The 26,898-nt window shown below is 48.2% G+C and overlaps 1 protein-coding gene across 1 annotated transcript in view; it reads right to left on the bottom strand.

Moving 5' to 3' along the window:
* The window catches only part of LOC119185348 (calmodulin-lysine N-methyltransferase), a 71,674-nt gene continuing 44,776 nt past the window's right edge, over positions 1 to 26,898 (bottom strand). Inside the window, exons 9-12 of the mRNA XM_037434402.2 lie at positions 24,926 to 24,989; positions 12,822 to 12,950; positions 3,212 to 3,296; positions 1 to 584 (exon numbers count right to left, since the gene is read on the bottom strand). Coding sequence (XP_037290299.1) covers positions 3,213 to 3,296; positions 12,822 to 12,950; positions 24,926 to 24,989 — 277 coding nt within the window. The 3' untranslated portion in view covers positions 1 to 584; position 3,212. The remainder of the gene's footprint in view (positions 585 to 3,211; positions 3,297 to 12,821; positions 12,951 to 24,925; positions 24,990 to 26,898) is intronic.

Here is a 26,898-nt window from a genome sequence, read left to right as displayed (position 1 = left end):
TTTATTCTTCAAAATAACAACCTTTATTGAAGGCTTTAATAAATACAATGATTTCTCTTCAATAAATTACTTTAGTGAACACCTTGTTTTATGCGAGATGACATTATTCACGGGCATCTGGAAACGATTGTGAGACGGCACGATTAAATGCGCTATGGGGCCCGGCCCCGTGATGATACTTTTTCTCTCCCGAAAATAACTTGTTATTTACAACATTTATTAGGTCAGGTTCTTCTTCAATAAATTTCTCTCATTTAAAACACTTCGCTACATGAGATGATGATAGATCTTTTTTTAAACATTTGGTGGCGACACCATGAAAACATTTGAACAACAACCACATTTCACACACAGAAACACACATATTTTAGTTTTTTTTGCTGTTACTTAAAACACGCAGTGTGCGGCAGTTCCTCTTTAAGTTCCCTATTTTCTATACAACAGTTGGTCCTGAAAGTCTTTCTTTCCAAGATGGCGGCGTTTGGTGACGGACGTCTGGTCAGGACTAGAGCCGACTCTGTTCGCTTTTTTTGTGTTTTCACTTTTTCCGTGTGAGTTTCTTCAGCGATTGCACCAAGACGATGCTGCAATGAAAAGCACATGTTTCAATTGAAATTTTTGTAAAACAAGCAAAAAGCTATAACACGCGGCTCACTCTACATACAGGGAGGCGAAACTGCATTGGCAAATGAAGTAGAGTTGTTGTTCTAGATACTCAAACCTCAATATAACGAATATGAATATAATGAATATAACGAAAAAGAATAAATGAAAAAATAGTCTTGATATAAATACAGTGTTAGGTACAACTCTTATAACAAATTTTTGAATATAACAAACTTATTTTCTTGTAAGATGAAACTTTGTTATAACGTGGTTGGAGTGTACATATTTTACCACAGTGTTTCCGTGACTTTGGTGTTCAGCTGTTGACACATGATAAATTCGCGGGTTCTGCTTCAGAAAGGCTCATTGTTCAGCTGCCTGTTCTTAACTTGACTTCCTACTTCAAACAACGTTTCCCCCTATGGTGACCACCATTTTACCATGCCACGTGTGACGTCCCGTGCTGCATGCAGTGGAGCCATCATCTTCCAACAAAGCTTTCAGCCGCTACAAATTGTACAATTTGAGTGCCAGTCTGAACAAAACTAAAACATCTCGAAAAAATGTGCACCTGACCCTGAACAATATGATTTGCTAGAATGCAGACGCTTGCACGGCAAGCCACTTGTTATGTGGCTCACGACTATGTTGATGTTGCCCGACACTCAGGTTGCTCACACGTTTATAACAATATTCAAATACAAACTAAGTGCTTGACCAAATGCACTAAATGTTTGCTACGTGGTGTGTGAATGCACAACGATTAACATACATAGTGTGGATTATGATGAAAAATGTTTCACGGCACCTTTAAAAAAAGAAAAAGATGTATCTGGGTGGGTCATAAGAAGGACAATAACTAAAGGTCAATTGGAAAAACCAAATAGCTACTAAAAGATGGCAAGTGGCATTGAGGCGAACAAGCGAAAAGTGTTAGGTTGAGTGATGAAGTTAAGAAACTTGTACGCATAAAATAGCAGCAACTATTACAGGACCAGGTTCGTTGGAGATTATTAGGAGAAGCATTTGCCTTGTAGTAGACACACGACAGGCTGACGACAACGATGATGAAATACGGTTGACGTCCGTTTTTCCGGACTCTCAAGGGACCGCAAAAACGTCCGCAAAAATGAATGCATGCGAAACACATTTTTTTGAAAGGTACTTTTCACTGACGGAGAGTGTCACGCCACAAGTACAGGATTATCACTGCAATTCAGCGAATGCATCGTTTAGGTGGCTCAAAAAAGAGTTGTTTATATAGTTATGTTTTTATATCTATAGTATACTTCATTGTTAAATTTTATATATATATATATATATATATATATATATATATATATATATATATATATATATATGCGACGTATAAAGCGATACGAAGAAAAAAAATGAAAAAAAAAGTCTTATGTGGCCAGCGCTACTACATTAGTAAACACTTTGGCATGAAAAAAATGTCACTTATTTTCGTTAGCACACCATTCCGCTTGCCCGCAACGATGTCTGCCTCCATTTCAGCTAATGTCATGCTGTTGCTGTGCATCCATGACTGTGTCAGTGCTCGTCTCAACTCCGAGCTCGTTGGCTATGTAGGCTCTGCCTCTTTGATCTCGGTGAAGGGGTCATCAGAATCCTACGTAACTTGACGAATGATTTCTTCATCGGTCAATTCCGCGCACAGCTCAAAGTCTTTCTCAGCATCGGCAAAGTCCTCAAAAGTTATCCCGGCTGGAATCAAAACACCGGCAGCATGCAGATCTTTGAAGAAAACATCAGCGAGCGGAAGTTTGCCGCACATGCTGTCCACTCTGGGCAAGACAGCTGTCTTAGTGTCCAATATGAAGCTGGTGTGGCGAAAATAGTTCCGAAGGCTCTGTTGTGTAACCGTCTTTTACGAGGCTGAGAACATGCTGACGGCAAAATTTTAGGTCAACAGAGTAGCTTTTCCCACTGTCGGCGCATAGCATCATGTGTGCAAGTGTGGCCACATGTTTGACTATGCAATGGCTGCCAACGAATTAGTGGTCGCTAGATTGTGGCATTTGTTTTGAGGGTACAACATGAAAAATGAATATCATAAAACCATTATCACAGTGCATGCAATGAAAATGAAGTTGCCTTTTCATCTCGTTGACAGCACGTGCTATGAGAATGGTTTTATGATGTTCATTTTTCATTTATCTTCGACTATCACTTTTGTTTCTTCTTTTTTTATTCCACTGCATAGGTATATATACATGGTTTGAAGAATAAAGTTTTTGTTGTAAGTCAGTGCTCTGTATGTGTCCTTCTCCGTCTAGTTTCTCATTTTTCGAGCTGTTCTTTTTCAATACACTGCATGGCAATAAAATAAAAGCCAAGGCTCAATAACATGAAAGCCCGCCATGTGTGGACAACTAGCATCGAGAAACACAAGTATCACAAGTACAGTCTTGATCAGTTTCGTGTGGGACCACTCTTCGTTGATGACGGGCATACTCATAAGCGATAATTTAGTAGTAAAGTCTCAAGATGACTATACCTGTCAGTGGTAGTGAAGAGGTTAAAGCAGTCATAGAGTGAACGAAAGCTGGGATGCCACAATAGGTGTCTATGGATAGCTCACCTCATGCCGCGAGTATCTTGCGGAGTATGAGCATCTGGGGGTAGTGAAGGTTGGCATCATAGATGTCTGGTCTTTCCTGCTGATACTGAAATAAAACAAAAATTAAACTTGATTGAAATGAACATATTCATCTAAAGGCTCAGGGCAGAGAGTTGAGTTTCTGCCGCGGCAGCAGCGTACGACGTCTGAAAGACCGAAACATCTTGACATGTTGACTGTTTCACGCTTACAAAAACATGAAAAACAAGGATGAAGCGAGGAATTGACAAACACTAGGCTAACAACGGAAATTTTTCGATACAGTCGCTCCTAGATAAATCGAACTCGAAGAGGATCTTCAGTATATCGATAATTCAAAATACAAGATACGTGCATTTAATGCCTAAATTGAAGCATTTCAGACCTCAGAAATCGTTACAACCACTACCATAATTATTCGCTCAAAGTGTGAAGAAGAACAAGGTGCTAACTCCAAGTTACCACATTTTATTTAGTGTGTAAGCAGCCCTGTCACGGACGGCCAATTTTGGCGGCCCCGCGCCACGGCAATTAACGGGCGCCGTACTTCCCCACTGACCGTGGGAACGACGGGCGCATAAAAGAGAGCCGAGAAGTGCAGAATGGGGTGCTCTTCTTGGAACATCGCCGCCGACGTTTGATCCTTTTGTAACTGCGGGGGCGTCTACAAGGTCGTGGAAGCCCGCGATGTATCCCGAACAAGGATTAGACTTCGAGACGCACCGGCTGAGAGCCAAACAGTCCGACCGTTTCCCACGGAGGAAACCGTGGGAAAACCTCTGGTGGCCAAGCCATATGACAACACCCTAACAGGTTGTCACTCTCGCTAGTTGAGGGCCCTCTCCTAATTAAAAAGGAGGATGGTCAATATATTTTTGGAGCGGAGTTTCTATCAATGAAACACGCATGATTGGACCCATGTAGAGGTCTCTTGTCTCCAAGGAAAAGAGCGAGGAGACACGAGGGGGATTTAAGCGCAGGATTTTGCCCTGCTAGGCAGACTAGTCGCTGACCAACATGGTGTAAAAACAGATCAACAAGCATCTCTTATAGAAGTTTTTAGTGTGGCTCTGTATCGGCTGGCCACCTAAACTTAGCCGTTCGTCTAGTTGTGATGCGATATTAACGTCTGCAACGTAGACATCGGGACTTCGCCTCGAGTTAGCTCAACCTGCTCGAAGGCACCTGCAAGCACTAGCCTCCCGGAGCCACCAGCGTTGCAACACTGCCGACATCGCAGTCGTGCCAGAACTCTCTTCGACTTCTCGCATCCGATCATCGGGGACACAACGCTGCCGGTCATTACACGTACGCCTTCACCTGTTTATATCTTCAAACTTTCTCCTCCGTAGTTCTATTGTTGTTAGTTTGTGTAGTTTGTAATAGTTCTCTCTCGTAAGCTGATTTATTGTTCTTTTATGTATTTTTTAGTTGTGTCAAGTATTGATGTATTTTGTTAGTTGTATTGAAGTATTGTATTGGATCCCGTATGCTGCAATATCACTAGAGTAAAGTTTGTTTTGTTTTCTCACGTCTCTGATCTCTTCACTGTCTCTGCTTGCGTACAGATCGAACTAACCTGCTGTCATTCCCGTCGCCGACTTCGCGCTGGCGACGCTAGAGTGGCAGCTTGTAACAAAACTGGCGTACACAACAGGAACGTTCCGTACAAGAGTAAGACAGTGAGGGGTGAACGAGAACCGTGCGGACAGCGTGGTGATAGAGCCGCACAGTTGATGCGGTTGCATCCTGCATATGATTGCGCTGGTTTTATAGTGGCATTATAGTGACAGTTGCAGTATAAAGTGTATGGATTTTGATAAGTGGATCGTGCACGGTAAACAGTTAGGCCTCGAGGGCGCTGAACTGAGACAATGGGTTAAGGAGCAGCAGGAACAGGCGCAGGCGTTAGCCAGAGAAGAGCGGGCACTGGCCCGGGAGGGAAAAGAAAAAAGAAAGGGAGAGAGAACGCGAAGAAAAGGAGAGAGAATGCAAAGAAAAGGAGAGAGAGCGCGAAGAAAGGGAGAAAGAACAAGAAGCGGCAAGGGAAGCCGGAGAACGGGAAGTGCAGTTACTGCAATTAAAGATTCGCCTCAGTGAGAGTAGCAGGTTGAGCCGATCCAGCAGTGAACACGATGCCGGGGGGGAGCCGAGTTTGAGAATACACACAGGTAGACTGCTCGTCACCTTTGACGAAGGAAGGGACGACTTATATGCGTTTATACACCGGTTTGAGAGCATCGCCAGAGGGCAGAAGTGGCCTGAAAGCCAATGGGCGACGGCGCTTTCGACATGTCTTACAGGAGAGGCGCTAAGTGTTTATGGCAGGCTACCACCTACAGATGCAGCGGACTACACCAAGGTCAAAACCGCCCTCCTGAAGCGCTTTCGCTTCATGGCGGATGGGTTCCGAGACAAGTTTAATAAGGAGAGGACAGTAGGGGGTGAAACAGCAACACAGTACGCGGCTCGCTCAAGACATTACTTCGATAGATGGGTTGAGCTGTCCAAAACAGACAGAATTCCAGTCCCTCCACGCATTGTTGATTAGAGAGAGGTTTTTGCATGAATATGGTTCGAACCTGGCATTATATTTGAAAGAAAGGAGGGCGAAATCCCTGGGAGACATGCTAGAGCTGGCAGACCAGTTTTTGGAAGCTGAGGGTGGAGCAAGCCTAGCGAAAACAAAGAAAGGTAGTCACATAACGGACGAGAAGGGGAAATACGAGAAAGGAGGCAACAGCCACGCACCACTACCACTATACTACTACTACTACGCACTACTACTATATTTGCAATCGTGGGAATCACCCGCCGCACTTGTGTCGCAACAGACCTGCCGCTAATGTAGCCATCGTCTGCTTCAAGTGTGGGAAAAAAGGACATAGGGCAAACGACTGCCGGTCAGGAGCAAATAATTCACTCCAGGCGTCCTGCCTCTACGCACCAAGGGAAACGCGTGAGGATCCCATACGCGACGGGTATATCGAGCTTAGGAATGGCGAAAAAGTCCCCGTCGTCAACGCCGTAAGGGTGACACCGCCGAAAAATCTGGCCGAGAACCTACCAGTGGCCACAGGGACCCTCCGAGGCACAGACATATCAGTGTTGCGGGATACGGGGTGCAACACCGTAATCGTGCGGAGGAAGTTGGTGAAGGAAGACGAGCTGACAGGTACAAGCAGACTCGTCTACTTGGTTGACGGAACAGCGAGGATGCTGCCTGAAGCACGGATTGAGGTTGACACCCCCTACTTTACTGGCAATCTGACAGCACTATGCCTGCAAGATCCCCTGTATGACCTCATTCTGGGCAATATCGATGGCGTAAGACCTCCTAATGATCCCAGAAAGGAGACTGAAAAACCTGTCTCGACAAAGGAGTTAAGGGAAGAGCCTGTAGCAGCAGCTATCACCCGTTCCCAAGCACATGCACAGCTGGAAAACCGATACATTTTGACTTTAATGGATCATGCCACCCGGTATCCAGACGCAGTGACGCTCCCGAGTATCGAAACTGAGCGAGTGGCCAAAGCCCTGGTCGAGATGTTCTCCCGATTTGGCGTCCCCCGCGAGGTACTGAGCGACCGGGGCATGAACTTCACATCGGACCTGATCAAGGAAGTAGCGCGGCTCCTTTCCGTGCGCCAGCTCCACACCCCCCCATATCACCCCATGGCGAATGGCTTGGTGGAAAAATTCAACGGCACCTTAAAATTAATGTTGAAGCGCATGTGCGCCGAAAAACCGAGAGATTGGGACCGCTACCTGGTACCTCTCCTCTTTGCCTATAGGGAGGTTGCGCAGGCCAGTATGGGATTTTCACCCTTCGAGCTTCTCTACGGCCGCCATGTGAGGGGACCCTTGGCGATACTGAAGGAGCTGTGGACAAACGCCGACTTGACTGAAGAAGCTAAGACGACGTACCAGCATGTCTTCGACCTTCGGAACCGTTTGGAGGAAACGTGCCGCTTGGCACACGAGAAGTTGGAAAAAGCCGGAGCACGATACACGAAGCTGTACAATCGAAAGGCGAAGGAGCAGAGTTTCAACCCCGGAGACAAAATACTGATTTTACTTCCCACCGACACGAACAAGCTGCTACTGCAATGGAAGGGCCCTTTTGAAGTCCGGGAAAAGAAAGGTGAAGCTGACTACGTTGTAGACACGGCTGGCGGCAGAAAAATCTTCCACACCAACTTACTGAAAAGATACCAGGAGAGGGACAGCCCCTCCACCAAGGTGTGCAACGTGACATTTGGTGTTGTGGATTCGAGCGAGGACGAGAATATTCCAACCCCTGGCTGGCTGAAAGTAGAAGGGGAAGAAGACGTGAAGCTCTCCGACAAACTGTACGCTCAGCAGATCGGACAGCTGCAAAGAATTGTCAGGGAACACGCTCGTATTTTCTCGGATGTCCCGGGCAAAACTGACTGGGTCCACTGCAACCTCGAACTCACCACGAGTAACCCAGTCTACGTGAAACAATACCCTCTTCCCTTTGCAACGCAGGAAGGTGTAGAGAAAGAGGCGCGGGAGATGGAGAAGCTCGGCATCATTGAGAAATCAGAGTCACCTTATAATTCGCCAGTCATTTTATTAAAGAAACCCGACGGTACAAATCGACTGTGTATCGATTTTCGACGCCTGAACAACGTTCTGGTGGCCGACTCCGAACCTATGACAAGAACTGACGTGGTGTTTGCTACAGTGGGAAAGAAGTATTTCTCGAAGCTCGACTTCGTGAAGGGCTATTGGCAGATCCCGCTGACCGAAGAGTCCAAAGCGAAGACGGCCTTCTTGACGACATGGGGACTATATCCGTTCTGCTTCATGCCATTCGGCATCAAGACAGTGCCTGCTGTATTTGCTAAGTTGATGCGGAAGGTTGCAGAAGGTATACCCGGTGTGGACCACGACTACGATGATGTACTGGTAGCCACCGAGACATGGGAAGAGCACCTGAGGTCTCTGGAACTGCTTTTTGAGCGCATACAGAGGGCCGGGCTTACAGTGCGCCTCAGTAAATGCGAACTTGGTGTGGAAGAAATCGACTTCTTGGGACACTTGAGTTAGCAGGGGCAGATTGCAACCACTGGGGAAAACACTCGACAAGATCGAAGCTGCACCACGTCCTTCAACCAAGCGACAAGTGCGCGCCTTCCTCGGTTTGACCGGGTACTATCGGGAATTTATCCCGAATTACGCAGAAGTCAGCGCTCCCCTTACAGATTTAACCCGCAAGGGCGAAGCTAACTCGGTGAAATGGACAGCAGCCCACGAGGAGGCTTTTCGAAGTCTCAAACAACATGTCTCTACGGAGCCGATACTACGGCTACCAAATTTGCACCAACCATTCGTACTTCAAACGGACGCATCGGACACAAGTCTCGGAGCCGTGCTCATGCAGGCCCACGAAGGCAAGCTCCACCGCACAGCTTATGCCAGCCGAAAGCTGCTTCCACGGGAGGCTTCCTATAGTACAATCGAACGCGAATGTCTCGCGTTGGTATGGGGAATTCAGAAATTCTTTATGTACTTATATGGAGTACATTTTTGTGTCCAGACAGACCACCAGCCTCTGAGTTATATCCAACAGGCAAAACAGCTGAACGCTCGAGTACTTCGATGGAGTTTACTACTCCAAGAGTACCAGTTCACCATTACGCATATTAAGGGTAGCGAAAACGTGGGAGCTGATTACTTGAGCCGGATATAGTTCTTGAGGTCTATGAGCATGTTATTTTTTTTTCATTTCGTCGCTTGTTTTCTGTTTGTATGTGCATATTTGATTGTACAAGAAGTGTATTTTGAGTTATTTTCTTTTTGCTTGGTGCATTGGTTGCTTTTACATGTTGTAATGCACATTGAAGGATTTCACTACAGTGGAGGAGCGCACCTGTTCCGTTTTCTTTCGTAGTGTACATTCGTGCAGTGTATTCTGTATTGATGGCTGCCGTACACGGCTATTTCTTTTTCTTGTTTGTATGGCGCATTGATATTGTTGCGCGTAACTGAAACTGGTACTCTAACAATTGTTTTTTTCCCTTTTTGTTGTTACTTTGATGCACTCTGCCTATTTATGTTGTGTATGAGAGGGACAGTCCTCATGTCTCCCTTGTTGGTGATGTTTTGTTCCTTGTTGTCGAAAAATTCCCCTCCGTGTGAGCAAATGTTATGAACAACATTCTGAAAGTGGGGGGCAATGTCACGGACGGCCAATTTTGGCGGCCCCGCGTCACGGCAATTAACGGGCGCCGTACTTCCCCACTGACCGTGGTAACGGCAGGCGCATGAAAGAGAGCCGAGAAGTGCAGAATGGGGTGCTCTTCTTGGAACGTCGCTACCGACGTTTGATCCTTTTGTAGCTGCGGCGGCGTCTGCAAGGTCGTGGAAGGCTGCGATGTACCCCGAACAAGGATTAGACTACGGGACGCACCGGCTGAGAGCCAAACAGTCTGACCGTTTCCCACGGAGAAAACCGTGGGAAAACCTCTGGTGGCCAAGCCATATGACAACACCCTAACAGGTTGTCACTCTCCCTAGTTGAGAGCCCTCTCCTAATTAAAAAGGGGTGGGGCCAATATATTTTTGGGGCGGAGTTTCCATAAATGAAACGCGCATGATTGGACCCATGTAGAGGTCTCTTGTCCCCAAGGAAGAGAGCGACGAGACACGAGGGGGATTTTAAGCGCAGGATTTTGCCCTGCTAGGCAGACTAGTCGCTGACCAACATGGTGTAAAAACAGATCAACAAGCATCTCTTATAGAAGTTTTTAGTGTGGCTCTGTATCGGCTGGCCACCTAAACTTAGCCGTTCGTCTAGTTGTGATGCGATATTAACGTCTGCAACGTAGACATCGGGACTTCGCCTCGAGTTAGCTCAACCTGCTCGAAGGCACCTGCAAGCACTAGCCTCCCGGAGCCACCAGCGTTGCAACACTGCCGACATCGCAGTCGTTCCAGAACTCTCTTCGACTTCTCGCATCCGATCGTCGGGGACACAACGCTGCCGGTCATTACACGTACGCCTTCACCTGTTTATATCTTCAAACTTTCTCCTTCGTAGTTCTATTGTTGTTAGTTTGTGTAGTTTGTAATAGTTCTCTCTCGTAAGCTGATTTATTGTTCTTTTATGTATTTTTTAGTTGTGTCAAGTATTGATGTATTTTGTTAGTTGTATTGAAGTATTGTATTGGATCCCGTATGCTGCAATATCACTAGAGTAAAGTTTGTTTTGTTTTCTCACGTCTCTGATCTCTTCACTGTCTCTGCTTGCGTACAGATCGAACTAACCTGCTGTCATTCCCGTCGCCGACTTCGCGCTGGCGACGCTAGAGTGGCAGCTTGTAACAAGCCCATCAACTTTCCTGGCATGCCGTCAAGTTTTGGTCATCCACAGTATCATTGAGGCTTCTCAAGTAGGCGAATTCGGCACCTTCGGACAAAACAGTGTAGTATGAGGGAGAGCGTTGATGGAAGCTTTGCAGCGGGGCAAAAGGTTCGTTAGTGGCGGCATCGAAGGCGCTGGCATATTCATAACCGTACGGGTGCAACAGCAGCGTCGTCATCTGCTCCACTGAGGTTGCTGCTCACTGTACCAGACAGTGCCCGGAAAAGCTAAGTCGCCAAACTACGTACGCCATTGCGAGCGGTCATGATGCACCCAATGTCGTCACCTGGCCTGCGAGGAATGTTTATGATGGTGTTTCACTTGAAGTTGATCCAAGCGCCAGTAAATTTTCTTGCGAGTCAACGTTCCATTCGACTCCCGAATGGGGATTTATCAGGAACGAGGCCAGGAAAGAGTTCACAGGTCCCGAAGGTGCAAAAGAGCGCAGAGTTCCCAGCGTCGACATCTTGGCAATATCGGTGTCACGTGTGGCTTCGTAGATGGCAGCCGTTGCTTCCAGCTGCTTTGATGCGAAAAACGAGACAAAGTGTAGCCTCCGAGACAAGTGTTTTGAAGCCAAAAACACCAAAAATACGTCACGAGGTCGCACATTTTGAAGTCTGTGCTTTTGAGGCTCGCATGCGAATGTGCGCTAACAAGAAAGGAAATGCGAACATTGCAATGAAATCGCCAAATCACTTTGCATTATCTTTTGGGTGTCTTTGGCAATCGGTCTTTTTGAAAAACACTAGGCCCGCGCATTAAGGCCTGCAGAGTGCGCATCAAACATACCGGTGCACTCGCACGCACCACGTAACGAACCAGATTAACAGCGCCTTTTTGTCACATGCACGCGAAAAGGGATCTGAACTTGTTTGAACGCGACCGAAAATTGATCAGTATTTGGTAGGAAAAATGCAGTTCCTGTAATTTGGCGCGGTGCAGCGTTCAATATTGCAGACGTCCCGCTGTGCGGGAATACGAGTGCACCGGTCTCGTACTTTTGCATAGGAAATTCAAGGCGGTTTCTCGAGTGTTTGATATAGCCAATAGTTCGATATATCCGAGTTTGATATATCCGGAATCGACTGTATTAAAAGAAAAAGTATAAATTAAACGAATCGACTGTATTAAAAGAAAAAGTATAAATTAAACTCAACACAAGTCGAAACAAGAACCAGGGAAAAGAGCGAGAACGATAGCGGAGAGTTTTAGTACGAAGTACACTGAATGGCTCAAATCAGCCCTTTGCTATCGCAGAAAGGAGAGAAACGCTAGCACTAACACATACGACACCATGCAGATGTAAAAACACTCAGTACCAAGTTTCACTCAATTCCCCCCCCCCCCCCCCCCCAAAAAAACACTGCACATTTCAATGGACTTGTAGCCACATCCTTTGAAATGAATGAACAACAAAAAAGATTGCAAGTGGTGGCGCATTTAAGCGCAGCTAGTGCAAACACGCGCAGGTTCTAGTTAGGCCTTCTGAGCTGCTAATCGAGAATTCATCTAAAAAATAATGCTATCTAATCAGCAGCAGGCAACTGATAAAGCATCGTTATCAAAATCTGAATTAATATACGAGTGTTAGAGCTGAATAGATGGACTGAAAAGTGCAGTTAGATGACTCAACAGATCCGAAGTGGACAGCTCGCAGTTTGAAAAGCGCTGCCATCTTGACTTACATACATGTGAAACCCCAAGCACACATTCGCACCGAGGGCTATGTTTTGACAACAGCACAGGCCCGTCACCGCTTTGGCTGCATTTATGTTCAACACACGTGCAGTGTGAATCGCAATAGTAATGCCAGCGCTAAATCATTGTGTTTGGTGCTACCCACTGTTCAAGACTGGCTATTGTCAAAGCTGTAATTGCACACATCAGAGTACCCCACTTCTGCAGCATTTAGAGTAACTGACTAATTCACAACTCATCACATCACACCACGCAAGTCTGAAGAAGGTTGTGACAATATCCCACACTGTTCTGTCTCATACATACGCAGACCTCTCAAAGTCAGAAAGTCTGAGGTGCAACCGCATTTCTTGCAATGCGAGGACCAATTTAGGGATGGCTGACCATTGAAGAAAGTCATATCACTGAGAAGTCGACAAAAGACATACTTGGCAGTCATTCGGTTCGGTTGGACATCCAAACCAGACACATAACACCCGTCAACGCCATGACACCCACCCGAGCATGGAGCTCCCAGACGCAGGTATCGTAGGCCATGAGTATTTCAACGTAGAACCGCGACTGCGCAAGCTCCACGAAATGCTGAAACGTTCGTCCTCGAGTTGGTGCCAGGATCACGGCGAGGCCCTGCGATTGAGTTCAGTTCGTTCAGTTAAAATTAAAGGAACATAAAACTGAGAAAAAATGTCGTTCATATGTAGTGATTTGTGCAGTTATAAATCATGCATCACCTGCAGCTCCGCTAGTGTGAAATGCGAAGAGTGGGCACAGGCAACCAGTTATGCTCGTTTGAAGAGTTCCCATTGCTACGTTAACCGAACCATCGATGACGCCAATGTTTCAGTTTTAGTTTATTGCTTCCAAAAGAAGTATTATAAAATCGAGAAATACATGCAAACCTGGTTATAACGAAGTTGGACATTACATGAAAATGAGTTCGTTATATCTAAAAATTTTTTTATAAAGGTGTATTTTTAGCACTATGTCAATTGCAGGACTACTCTTCATTCACTTCATTATAACTGAGATTTTTTTATAACGAGGTCTGAGTTTGTACGAGTGAATGTCCCAAATAAAAAAAAACTAGTTGAGAACCCGGGTTAAATATACCAATATAGAGGTAACACACCAAGTGAACGGAATTTTTTGCAAAATAACAACACATTATATAAAACGTTTACAATCAGATCAGTGAAACATAAAAAAGCACAGGAAAAAACCAAAGGTACAAGTGAAAAAGAAAAAGTCGATTTTACAAGAGCCACTTAGTGCAGGTAGTGATGCCTCCGCTCAATTTCAAAGGCTGCGAGGAAACCATGAGATTCGATAGCTGTAGGCAAGTCATTCTAAAGTGGAATTGCAGTGAACAAAGATGTCTTTTTGATGTATTTACTATGAATTGGGGGTAATGAAAAAATGTTATTAGCTGCCAACCTTCAGGTATGTATGTAGAGCTTCTCACGTACAATTGAAATCTTGCTAGGGAGATTCGCAAACTCGGTGTTCGACAGCTGCACTACATTTCACTGTACTTCATCCGACTTCCTTTATGATACGACAGTCGAGATACAGTCGAAACCTGCAATAACGAAACCCCGCGAGTACGAAATCCCCGCTGCAATAAAATATTCCGGATCCTCGGCGAATGTTCATAGAAGCCCATGTATTACGTATCCCGCGGCAACGATAATGTTTTTGGACAGCGATTCCGCATTATCGAATTTTCTCCCATGGTGCGGGCCTTATTTTACCCTCCCGTCAAACGTTAACTGTCGAAAATATGCTCGTATGTGCGTTATGCGCACTCAGAAGTTGTAAACGTCTGCTTTAGCCGCGCTAGCTTTGGTACCGCCATTTTTGTTGACTTAAATCGGCGATGGGGTCTGTGTCCGGCAACATGCCTGGCCACACTGCAGCAGGCGATGGCAAATGATCATGCTGGAGTACAGATAACACCGTCGGATGAGCTCAACAGGCCGAAGCAACACCAACAGTTGGACTGTAGTGCCCACCACATCAACGAGACGGAGCTCACTTACGTGCGCTTGGTTTTTTTCCACCGAACTGCACTTCCATTCTGCAGCCGCTCGACCAAGGCACAATTCGGAGCGTCAAGTGCGCATACAGGGAGAGGTTGATCCAGTGTCTGCTACTCAGCCTCCGCCACAAGCGTTCCACCGACATCAACTTGTGCATCGCTTTCGAGATGGTGGCCGCCGCACGGCTTGCAACATCCCCCGCGCTGATTGAGAACTGCTTCAAGCACGCGGGCTTCACCACCACCATGCAAGCATCACGCACAGTTTGCGCTTTGGCCTCACCAGACGAAGATTTCGACGAAGGCGCACTTGACGGCGAGAGTGGTGGCACTGCAGTGCCTCTATCCCTGAGGGGATAGAGGCACTGCACTGCCTCGGGATAGAGGCCTGGGGGGAACTTAGAGCCATCGACATTGACATCCCAGATGAACTCACCATTGATGCGTTCGTTCGCGCCGATGGCGATGTAGTCGTGTACGAGGAAGTATCCTCGTACACGACTGTATCCATTCGCTGTATCCTCAAGTTCGTAGTAAATTAAACACAGCTTTTAAAAAAGTTGCGAGTGATAACACAAACTTTTCTTGCCCTAAATTGTCCGTGATGCACGTGTTTCGAAGAGCAAAAGCGATAAAGGCGGTTTCGAGTTCATTTAAAACGGCAGGGTGCTCGTTCACCGAGGCCCATGGCATAAGCTGCAAGAGGCACTGGCTCCGAAGTTTCGTCGTTCTCGCAATCCCATTCCTTCAAATTGCTCTCGCCACGTACCTTATTCACAATGCCCCATTCTGTGCACGGTTCCACAGTGTCGGCATCATCATTGGCCGTAATTAAACCATCGCAACAGATGTCCAACCCGCTCTTCCAGGTCGGAGTCGACGATGCGCTGCCACACATCGTCGCCGCAGTGGTCCTGTTCGAAAGCTTCAGGCTCGGCATCAGGCCCGACGTCGACCTCCCGAAAACAGTTACGTGCGCATGTAGCCGTCCCTATCGCTCACGAAATATTCACCATCTCCACAGACGAATACCGGGACGCCCGAAACAGCAAATCGACTGCCAGGTGGTCAATAGCTATGCGCAAGCGCTCCGCAACGCGGCACCTAACGCACGGATTATGCTCAAGCCAAGCGCTCACACTTTCGACGTTTTGTTGAGCCGCAGAAAAAAGCGTGTTAGACCTCCCGTCGGCCATCATGACCACACACGCACACCTAGAGCGAGCAAAACATGTGGAACAGCTGTGGGCTGTTTCCAGTCAGAAAACGAAACTAATTCGAGCCAGCGTGGTGGACGTCGCGGAGTGGTGGAGACGGGCAAAGGCATTTCCTTCCTCCGTGGGCGAAGGAATTGTGATAAAGAGAGGGGAGGATGCGGCTGGAGGGCAACCTTGAAAACCAAAACACACGGGAAGGAGGCAGGTTGGGTGGCTTGCTTGAAAGGTCCGCGAAACTCGCCCGTAAAAAAACTTGGAGAGAGTGCCTACGCGCGCAGAATTCAAAGCACGGCCAGCTGGTTCGGGCGCGCTGTGGCGTTCGAAGAATCGGCGGTCGTGGTCAAAAAATTTTTTGTTGCGGTGGCGGGTTTGCGTGGCCTCACGAAATTTGATATTTCGCGATTTGTTCCGCGCAAATTAAAAGCCGTTTTCACGTTTCCGCACTCACGCGGAGGCTGCTGAGTCGAGTGCGAAGTGAGCGAGAACAAGTCCTAAACACGAAACGAATCGCGAATTATCAGAGTCGGTGGGGTAGCGTTTCCATGTGCACTAGACGCAGACTATCGGATACAGTCGGTGGCCGACAATGTAGGCAAATGGTCTGGTCACTCCAGGTCGGCAGCGCCAACGACAGTACCAGCGATAAAAAACAGGGGAAATGGCCGACCCATCTTGGAAAGATCGGAGGCAGTGTGAAAACACGGGCCCCTTCTGGCGATGCGGTGTGGCTCAGAGTAGTGGTGGTGGGGGGGGGGGGGGGGGGGACAAAGCACGGAGGGAGGCGTAACAAAAAGTGGTTCGGGCATGGAGGCAGGAAACAGCTTTCCTTCCTCCATGGGTCGGGGAGAGCGGCAACTAGAGGGTCGCGGAGGCAGGGTCGGGGCGTTTAACAATAAGAATGTATGGGCACCGAAGTGATCCAAAGCAGACCGCTGACTCCGCTCGCTGTAACCGATCAGCGGCGCTCGGACACGTTCGTTGTAAGTGCGATTTTGTGCCATTGAAGCAATGTATATTTTCACGGTCACGCGGATATTGTTCGTTCTAAGCGAAAGTTCGTTTTAAGTGGGGCCATTATATGTGGGCTCGACTGTAATGGCATCACTTAAAACGAACTTTCGCTTAAAACGAACAATATCCGCGTGACCGTAAAAATATACATTGGTTCAATGGCACAAAATCGCACTTACAACGAATGTCTTCGAGTGCCGCTGATCGGTTACAGCGAACAGAGTCAGCGGTCTGCAGACTTCCTGGGAAACCAATTTCGACCACCGATCAGGCATTGGCGAGGTGCCCATACATTCTTACTGTTAAACGCCGACCCTGCCTCCACGGCCCTCAAGTAGCCACTCTCCCCAATCCATGGAAGAAGGAAAGTTGTTTCCTTCCTCCATGCCCCGACTGCTTTTTGTTACGCAACCCTCTGTCCTTTGTCCGTCCCCCCCCCCCCCCCCCCCCCCGCTACTCTGAGCACCCCCCATCGCCAGATGATGCCCGTGTTTTCCCACTGCCATCGATCTTTCGAAGACCAGTCGGCCATCTACCCTGTTTTTGATCGCTCATACTGTCATTGGCGTTGCCGGCCTGGAGTGACCAGACCATTTGCCAACATCGTCGGCCACCGACTGCATCCCATAGTCTGCGTCTAGTGCACGCGCTTACGCTACCCCACCGACTCTGATAATTCGCAATTCGTTTTGTGTTTAGGACTTGTTCTCGTTCACTTCGCACTCGGCTCAGCATGCCTGCCACGTGCGTGCGAAAGGGCGAAAACGGCTGTTAATTTGCGCGGAACGAATAGCGAAATATCGAAGTTCGTGAGGCCACGCAAACCCGCCGGTGCAACAAAACATTTTTGTGACTACGGCCGCCGATTCTTCGAACACCGCCGCGCGCATCGATCCAGGCAGCCATGCTTTGATTCCTGCGCGCGCAGGAACTCTTTCCAAGTTTTTTCTATGAGCGAGTTTCGTGGACCTTTCAAGCAAGCTACCCAACCTGCTTCCTTCCAGTGTGTTTTGGTTGTCAAGGTCACCCTCCCGCGGCATGCTCCCCTCTCTTTATCGCAACTCCTGGCCCTTCTCTCGCAAGTCTGCTCTCCTCTCTTGATCACAACCCCTTTGCCTGTCTCCACCGCTCCGCAACGCCCGCCACGCTGGCTCGAATTAGTTTCGTTTTCTGACTGAAAACGGATCCAGGGCTGTTCCAAGTGTTCTGGCATGTGTGTTGCGTGTGCGCGTCTTACTCGCTCTTGGTGTGCGCGTGTGATCAGGATGGCAGACGGGAGGACTTGCACGCCTTTTCCTGCCGCTCAACAAGACGTCGAAAGTGTGACCGCTTGACTTGAGCGTAATCCGCGCATTAGGTGCCGCGTTGCAGAGCGCTTGCTCATAGATGTTGACCACCTGACAGCCAACTTGCCGCTTCGGGCGTCCCGGTATTCAGCTATGGAGATGGTGAATATTTCGTGGGCGGCAGTGACGACTACACGCACGCGAAACTATTTTCGCCCGACACCGAGCCTGAAGCTTCCGAACTGCGGCCGCGTTTTGTGGCAGCGCATCGACGACTCCAACGTGGGAGAGCGGGTGGGACATCTGTTGCGATGGTTTAATTACGGCTGATGATGATGCCGACACTGCGGAATCGTGCACGAATTGGGGCATCAAAAATGAAGTACGTGGCGAGAGCGATTTAGAGGAATCGGATTGCGAGAACGACGGAACTTTGGAGCCAGTGCCTCATGCAGCTGATGCCACAGGCCTCGGCGAACGAGCATCCTGCCGTCTTAAATGAACTCGAGACCGCCTTTATTGCTTCTGCTCTTCGAAACACGTGCATCGCAAACTTTTTGGGGCAAAAAAGATTTGTGTTTTCACTCGCAACTTTTTTTAAAAGCTGTGTTTCATTTACTATGAACTTCGGGATACAGCGAACGGATGCCGCGTCACGCTCAGGTTCGTTATAAGCGGGCTCGACTGTATCCAAATTCGTAATATCGAGGCTTAAGTGTAGATTATTTTAGACGTTTGATTATTTTAATCCGGTTTCGAGCATTGCTAGCCCTCTTCAGGGCCTGTATCGAGCGCTTAATTGTGAGCGTGATCGCGCCACATAAAATCCATGGACGGACCACAAACAAGGCTCCCAAACAGCATAGTGTTTAGAATTTTTCTTGTACTCGTAAATTCCTTTTTAATGATAACAAGTACACTATGCTTGCAACGAGAATACACTTGGTAAGCGAGCAAACGCGCCAGAAGAAAGTACGGGTGGCGATGCTACCTTGAAGTTCTTGCATCAGCCGCCATGATGTTGCAAGTTTTGATGGCATCTGCGAGGGCCTACATGTTTGGGAACTTCGTTATAATGACGTCTGAGTGTATATAAGGGAACTTTAGCCAAGAAGAATGGTTCATTGACCATTAGCACAGCGTTTGTGGCCTCTTCGTTGCCCAAAGTGCAACTAAATGGCAAAAGTAAGTATATTGACACAAGGTAGGCTGGCAACTATAGTAGCCAGCCTCTGAGGAGGACAACGAAGTAGTTCTGTGTGCGCGTGCTCTGGTGTTCGCGTTTCTGGCCCTTGGGTTACGAAAGTAAGCGCCCTATTTTGTACCTGCGTACCTGTGGCTTTGCGACATTTTCTGGTGGAAGTGCGGGGTACGGTAGATGATACGGTCCTCTGAGAGCACCCCTGACGCAAGTCCATCGAGTAGCTCAGCCGAGCTTACCCCTGTGCACGTACGTTCCAGCCGTTGTCTCCAGGGACTCGAGCCACAGCCCAATTTGCTGCCTGAACGTCAGAGGACTATGAACCAAACACCGCCTAACGTCACCGCGCCAGCACCAGCGCACCTGATTATCAACCAGCCCAAGACGCCGAAGACATTTCACGGAGCTGCTTTTGAAGATGCCGACGACTGGCTCGAGCATTTCGACCGGGTCGCCGTCATCAACGATTGGACCCCAGAGCGTAAGCTACGCTATGTGTACTGCTTCCTGGAGGACTCCGCGAAAACGTGGTTTGAGAACCATGAATCAGCGCTTACGTCATGAGATGAGTTTCGCCGGCAGTTCCTCAAGGCATTTGCTCGAGAGGACAGGAAAGAGACAGCGGAGCGTGCTATAGAGGCAAGGGTTCAAGGCCCTAACGAAAGGGTGACGACTTACATAGAGGACATGGATCGGCTTTTCAGGCGTGCGGAGCCCTCTATGTCCGAATCCAAGAAAGTTCGCCACCTAATGCAAGGTGTTAAAGAAGAAATTTTTGCCGGCCTGATTCCAAACCCGCCTGCGACACTTGCGGAGTTCCATGAGGAAGCCACTGCCATGGAGAGGGCCCTTCAACAGCGTGCCAGGCAGTATAACCGTGGTGTACACCCAAGTGAGGTCACTTCTGTCGCTCTCGGCAATGACATCAGCGCGTTGCGAGAGCTTATCAGAGCTCTCATTAAGGAAGAGCTACAAAAGATGCAGATGACTGCTTCACCTGTAGAGCAGCTCTCCATTGCGGAGGTGGTACGCTCCAAGCTACGGCAAGCCGTTTACGCTCCCCTACCGTCCGAGGCGCCACAACAGAGGCACTCCGTTGAAATGAGCTACGCGGAAGCAGTGCGACGTCCTCCATCGTGCAGTTCAACCAGCGTATTTTACCCCAATGAGCGACACGCTCAGCAAATGGAGGTAGGCTTCCGTCCTCGCAGCACACCGTTGATCGCCGAAGCAAGACCGAGAAAGAGTGACATCTGGCGTACACACGACCGCAGGCCCATTTGTTTCCACTGCGGGGAAGCCGGACACGTCTACCGAACATGTCCATACCGTCGTGTGGGTCTCCGTGGATTTTCGACAAATGCCCCTCGTCCACAAGCTGGCGAGCGACCACTGGAAATAGAGAGTTTCATCTCGAATCGTCGCAGTATGGAACATCGGTCGCAAGAGTCTCGCTCGTCGTCGCCTGCTCTCTACAGGTCACCGAGCCCAGCCTATTCACGCGGCGCTCCGAGACGCCGTTCACCCAGTCCTGCAAGTCGGGAAAACTGAGTTCAGCGACCTCCGGAGGTGAGGCCGCTGACGCTGACTCTATGGAAGATCCTCCACTACGATGACACCGACGGCAGCAAAAACATGTACAGACGCAGTCAAACATGGTACGAAGAGTGGTGACATCAAACATTGTGGTAACTGTGGACGACGAAGAAGTAATGGTGCTAATTTACACTGGAGCAGACACTTCCGTTATGAGCATGGGTCTTGCCTGCAGGTTGAAGAAGGTTTCCACCCAGTGGGCTGGGTCGCAGATACGTACGGCAGGATGCCATCTTCTCACTCCGGTGGGACGGTGCACAGCGCGAGTCAGTATTCACGGATTTAAGTATCTCAGAGATTTTGTAATACTGCCGAGTTGCTCGAGAGACCTAATTCTCGGACTCGACTTTCTTCGTGATAATGGAGCCGTGATTGATTTGCAAGAGTCGCAGGTAACGTTTTCTACGGCACACGCTTTAGCGCGCAACCCTCATGGCAGTTACGTCAATGCTTTGAGAATTGTTGACGATGACGTCACGTTACCGCCGAAGAGTAGCGTGTTGACCTTGGTAGCCTGCGACGTTTTTGATGAATTCAACGACTATGAAGGTATTGCAGAGGCAAATATCCCGCTGCTGCTCAAACGAAATATCTGCATAGCCCGATGCCTTGTTCGGTTAGAGAATAAACGCTCTCGAGTTCTGCTGACCAACTTTAGCAATGAGTTCCAACACGTCCCTAGAGGCACTACTGTCGCTTTCCTCAGTGAAATCGCCGACTTTTCCAATATCGGCACATTGGATACGACTTCACAGCATGCAAAAGCTTGTGCTGACCTGGAAAGCCGCATTTACGTTAATCCAGACTTGCCAGATTCACGAAAAGAACGGCTGTTAAACCTTGTGAGGAAATTCTCGGACTGCTTCTCCACAACATCGAAAGTTCAGCGTACCACCGTTACAAAACATCGCATTGTTACCGAGGAGTCTGCGCGGCCTTTTCGCCAACATCCATACCGTGTGTCCCCGAAGGAACGAGGTGATTAAGCGTCAAGTTCAAGAAATGCTGAATGATGACGTCATTCAACCCTCGACAAGTCCGTGGGCGTCACCTGTTGTCTTAGTAAAGAAAAAAGACAATACACTACGTTTCTGCGTCGACTATTGACGGCTCAACAACGTCACAAAACGCGACGTTTACCCCCTGCCACGGATTGATGACGCCTTAGACCGTCTACGCCACGCTCAGTTCTTTACATCATTAGATCTCAAGTCAGGGTACTGGCAAATTGAAGTTGACGAGGGCGACCGTGAGAAAACCGCATTCGTGACGCCTGACGGGCTCTACGAATTTAAAGTGCTGCCTTTCGGTCTCTGTTCCGCTCCCGCCACGTTTCAACGCATGATGGACACTGTACTAGCTGGACTAAAGAGGCAGACGTGTCTTGTATACTTGGATGATGTCGTTGTGTTTTCAAGCACGTTTGACGAGCATCTTTCAAGGCTAAAAAGTGTCCTCACTGCAATAAGGAGAGCGAACCTTACCATCAAGCCCGAAAAGTGCTACTTCGGCTATCAAGAACTCAAGTTTCTCGGCCACGTGGTGAGCCCGCGGGGTGTTCGACCAGATCCGGAGAAGTTGGCAGCCGTTGCCGATTTACCTCGTCCTGGAGACAAAAAGGCTGTTCAGCGATTCCTCGGACTCTGTGCGTACTACCGCCGTTTTGTCGAAGGATTTTAAAAAATTGCGGAACCACTTACAAGACTGACACGGCCAGATGTGCCTTTCGTATGAACGGAAGAACAACAACAAGCCTTCGTAGAGCTACGCAATCGACTGCAGACAGCTCCAGTGCTGGCACATTTCGACAACACTGCCGACATTGAGATCCACACAGACGCCAGCAACGTAGGAATCGGAGCCATTCTAGTTCAATGGCAGAACGGCGCAGAGCGTGTGATCGCTTACGCGAGCCGCAGTCTCACAAAAGCAGAGGCTAATTACTCTACCACCGAAAAAGAGTGCCTAGCAGTCGTTTGGGCCATTATCAAGTTTCGACCCTACCTATACGGCCGACCATTTCGAGCGGTCAGTGACCACCATTCGCTCTGTTGGCTTGCCAATCTACGGGATCCATCAGCCCGCCTCGCCCGCTGGAGCCTCCGCCTTCAAGAGTACGACATAACGGTGGTCTACCGATCAGGACATAAGCATACAGATGCTTACTGCCTGTCTCATGCTCCTATTTCCCCGACGTCACCTGACACTGAACAAGATTTACCGTTTCTTGGCATCGTCGATGTGGTGCGGATGGCTGAGCTTCAACGTGAGGACACTGAGCTACTTCCTGTCATCCAGCATCTTCGAGGAGAAGACGTTATCGTCCCCCGCCGGCTCTCGCGTGGTTTAACAACGTATTGCCTGCGAAACAATGTTCTCGACAAGAGAAATCTTGAGAGCAGCCAGGAAACTTTCCTCCTCACCATTCCAACGGCACTGCGTGAGGAAGTTTTGCAGGCGTGCCACGACGATCCTTCGGCCGGTCACTTAGGCTTTGCTAGGACATTAGCGCGCATTCGACAGAAGTACTACTGGCCACAGCTGTATTCGTCCGTTCAGCGCTATGTCCGCACCTGCCGTGACTGTCAGAGGCGTAAAGTCCCACCCGCAAAGCCCGCCGGTTTCCTCCAACCTTTAGATCCACCTCGAGTACCATTTCAGCAAGTGAGAATGAATCTTCTTGGTCCTTTCCCTACGTCATCCTCGGAAAATAAGTGGATAATCGTCGCAACCGACTATCTGACTCGCTATGCAGAAACCAAAGCTGTGCCTAAGGGAACTGCAGTTGAAGTCGCCAGATTTGTCCACGACATTGTTTTGCGCCATGGTGCACCTGCTGTTCTCATAACCGATCGCGGAGCAGCATTTACGGCAGAGTTATTGCAACAAGTCACCAAGCTGACGCACACCAACCACCGGAAAACAAAAGCTTATCATCCCCAAACGAACAGCTTGACACAGAGGTTAAACAAAACACTGGCCGACATGCTATCTATGTATGTTGATGTAGAGCACAAAACGTGAGATGAAATTTTGCCGTACGTCACGTTTGCTTATAACACCGCTGTGCAAGAGACCACAGACCTAACACCATTCGAGCTTATTTATGGCCGTCGCGTCACAACACCGCTAGACGCTATGCTCCCCGTAGACCAGGACACCAGCGGAAATGACAGCGTTGACGACTTCGTCGAGGAAGCCGAGGGAGCCCGCCAGCTTGCACGGAACCGCATTCGCGCGCAGCAAGATATTGACGCTCGCCGTTACAACCAAGGCAGAAGGAACGTACACTATCAACCAAGTGACTATGTATGGGTGTGGACACCAGTTCGACATCGTGGGCTTTCGGAGAAACTATTGCGACGCTACTTTGGCCCTTACGAAGTTGTGCGCTGCCTCAGTGACGTGAGTTACGAGGTAGTTCTCCAAAGCTTCGACACCAGTTTAAACCGAAGACGTCCACGTCCAGAGGTAGTCCATGTGGTATGGATGAAACCGTATCACGCCCGCGAGTTATGAACACTTCGAACTTTTCCTTATTATCCACAACAGCGTGGGTTTTTTTTTTCCGTTGACGTGATCATTTTTTTTCATGACCAGCTCTAGCATCTCAGTCAATCGACCGGGACGGTCGCTCTTGAAAGGGGGGACTTGACACAAGGTAGGCTGGCAACTATAGTAGCCAGCCTCTGAGGAGGACAACGAAGTAGTTCTGTGTGCGCGTGCTCTTGTGTTCACGTTTCTGGCCCTTGGGTTACGAAAGTAAACGCCCTATTTTGTACCTGCGTACCTGTGTCTTTGCGACAATATTATTTTCTAAAGAGTATGCTGTGACATAAAGGGTTATCCCCCAACTATAGAATGTGTGGCTTGTTTGGCATTAAATTTTCTCAAAGTCATAATTTCCTCTTCCCATGCTGTCTTCAAGACCTTTACCCTGCCATTATGAAGTCATCCAAAAAAAGCCTTTCAGAAAATGTTCTACTTTCCAGTGCAACGTGTTCCGCTTGTTAGACAAGAGGTTGTGCATCACTACATTAAAGGAATGAGAAAGAACACAAAACGCTGTATTGTACATGTTGTATCTCTACACTCAATAGTAAGACGGCATCACGGACATTTTTCAGAGCTGTACGGAATGAAATAAACACTCAACAACAAAAAAAAAAAATCAGGGAAACACGCACACAAATATAGGAAAAGACAGCACGTTGAATGATTCAGCCGACTCTAATTGAATCGACAAGGCTTACCTTGTCTCCTAACAGTTTCCAGATCGTGTTGACGAGAGGCTGTCGTCCATCGTCAAAGAATAGGCTGCGAGTAAACGTGAAAACCGAATGGCAATCGAGCTCGGTGTCACTTAATGCAGTTATGAAATGTCAAACTTAATGAAATATCGTAGACTATGTTCACACACAAGACTCAAATGTTGAATTAAGGCTAGCACTCACAATGATGCTGAGCAGCCATTTCTGTTAAATTTCTGTTAAATTAACACTGCTTCGTTAATTCTCCATTTTAATTCTGCAGTGAAGACATGCACCATAAACCAAATGATCAAATTTTTGTTGGTGAAGCTTGCCTAACATCATAGTTGTTGATTTCACTGTAAAAGTAATGTCTATCCCTCCAAGTAATCTATCGTGACATGCAGCTTCACCATTGTTTTCTTTTTTTCTTTGATATTTTTTTGCTGAACACACTCGGCATGAAATGTGCCCTCATTTATTGAAAGCCCCTCAAACCTTAATGATGACATGTGGGGTTTACCATCTCAAAACCCCGATATGAGCCATTTGTCATTTCAAGTCGTGCTTCGAGTGGTCCGTGTGTGGCGTAGCTCAATGGCACCAAACAGGCAGTGTCATTACAGCGCCGCTTATGAAAGGAAAGTTAACCTAGCCATGGAGTTGTCGTCAAACGTTGAAGCCCGGCTGTACTTTGGAATGGATGGATGGATGGATGGATGGATGGATGGATGAAAAACTTTTATTGGGGTCCTGAAGGATTCCACCCCCGTTTTATAGGGGTAGGATCGCGGGCCGCTCCCACGTTGGGACTGGGAGGCCCAGCCTCACCGCCGCATCGTGGGCCTTCTGGACAGCCTTGAGTTGTATGAGAACCGGACTCGTGAGCATTAAATGAAAGGAGTTCTCAGAAAATTCTTCATTTTTTCTTTGTAAAGAGGGGCACCTCCAGAGCATGTGGTTAAAATCGCTGCGATTCTGGCAGTCCGGACAAAGTTCTGAAATATGGGAGTAATGGCTATAGGTTACGAGGCTAGGGTATGCTCCCGTCTGAAGCATGCGAAGAGAGATTGCCTGTGGCCTAGACAACTTTTCGTGTAGCAATGGAAATGACCTACGGCCTAATTGATAATGCTTCGTGATCTTGTTGAAGGTAGTCAAAATGTCTCTAAAATGAAGGCTGGTGGCTGACTCCTCTGTCTGAGAAGCACAAGTCCCGGCGCGGTAAGTGAAGCCTCGCGCCTTGGAGTGGGCTAGCTCGTTGACATTGGGAAGGCCTCCGACCCTCAAGCCAAGGTGAGCAGGGAACCAAATAATTGTGTGGTGGGCGAGTTCCTTGTGAGCGAGAATTCTCAAAACTTCCTTGCACACGGAACCAGAAGCGAAGGCCCTAGCAGCCGATTTAGAGTCCGTATAAATATCAGCCCTTTGTGGATCAAGGAGTGCTAGTGCAATGGCCATCTGTTCTGCTTTGTAAGAAGGGGTTCAAACCGACGCCGAGAATAAAATCTGACCCTTAGTGTCTACGGATACTACCGCAAAGCGAGCGGAAACGCCATACTGGGCGACATCAACAAAACAAAGCATGAAACAGACGAGTGTTTGTGAGCTTGAGCTAAAAGAGAGGAGGCTCGAGCGACACGCCTGCCCGTGTTGTACTGTGGATGCATATTTCGTGGAAGGGGGCATACTTTGATGCGAGAGCGTATATAATCATCGAGTGGCGTGTTTTGCACTTCGAGCGTCAGGGGGTTGACTCCAGTGTCAACGAGAATCTTTCTCCCCGCTGGCGTGATCGAAAGCCTGGCAACCTGTGCCGTTTGTTGAGCCTCGATAACTTCTTCAAGCGTCTTGTGGACTCCCAAGTTTCATAAGGTTCTCAGTGCTTGTGCGCATAGGAATGCCAAGAACTTTCTTGATGCTTTTCCTTATGAGGATGTTCAATTTATTTCTTTCATGGAGTTGCCCCCTGTGCA

Source organism: Rhipicephalus microplus, chromosome 8 (genome assembly GCF_043290135.1).
Source record: "Rhipicephalus microplus isolate Deutch F79 chromosome 8, USDA_Rmic, whole genome shotgun sequence".
Taxonomy (NCBI): Eukaryota; Metazoa; Arthropoda; class Arachnida; order Ixodida; family Ixodidae; genus Rhipicephalus; species Rhipicephalus microplus.
Note: the sequence above shows the minus strand (reverse complement) of the source record. Positions and strands in the feature narration are given on the sequence as shown.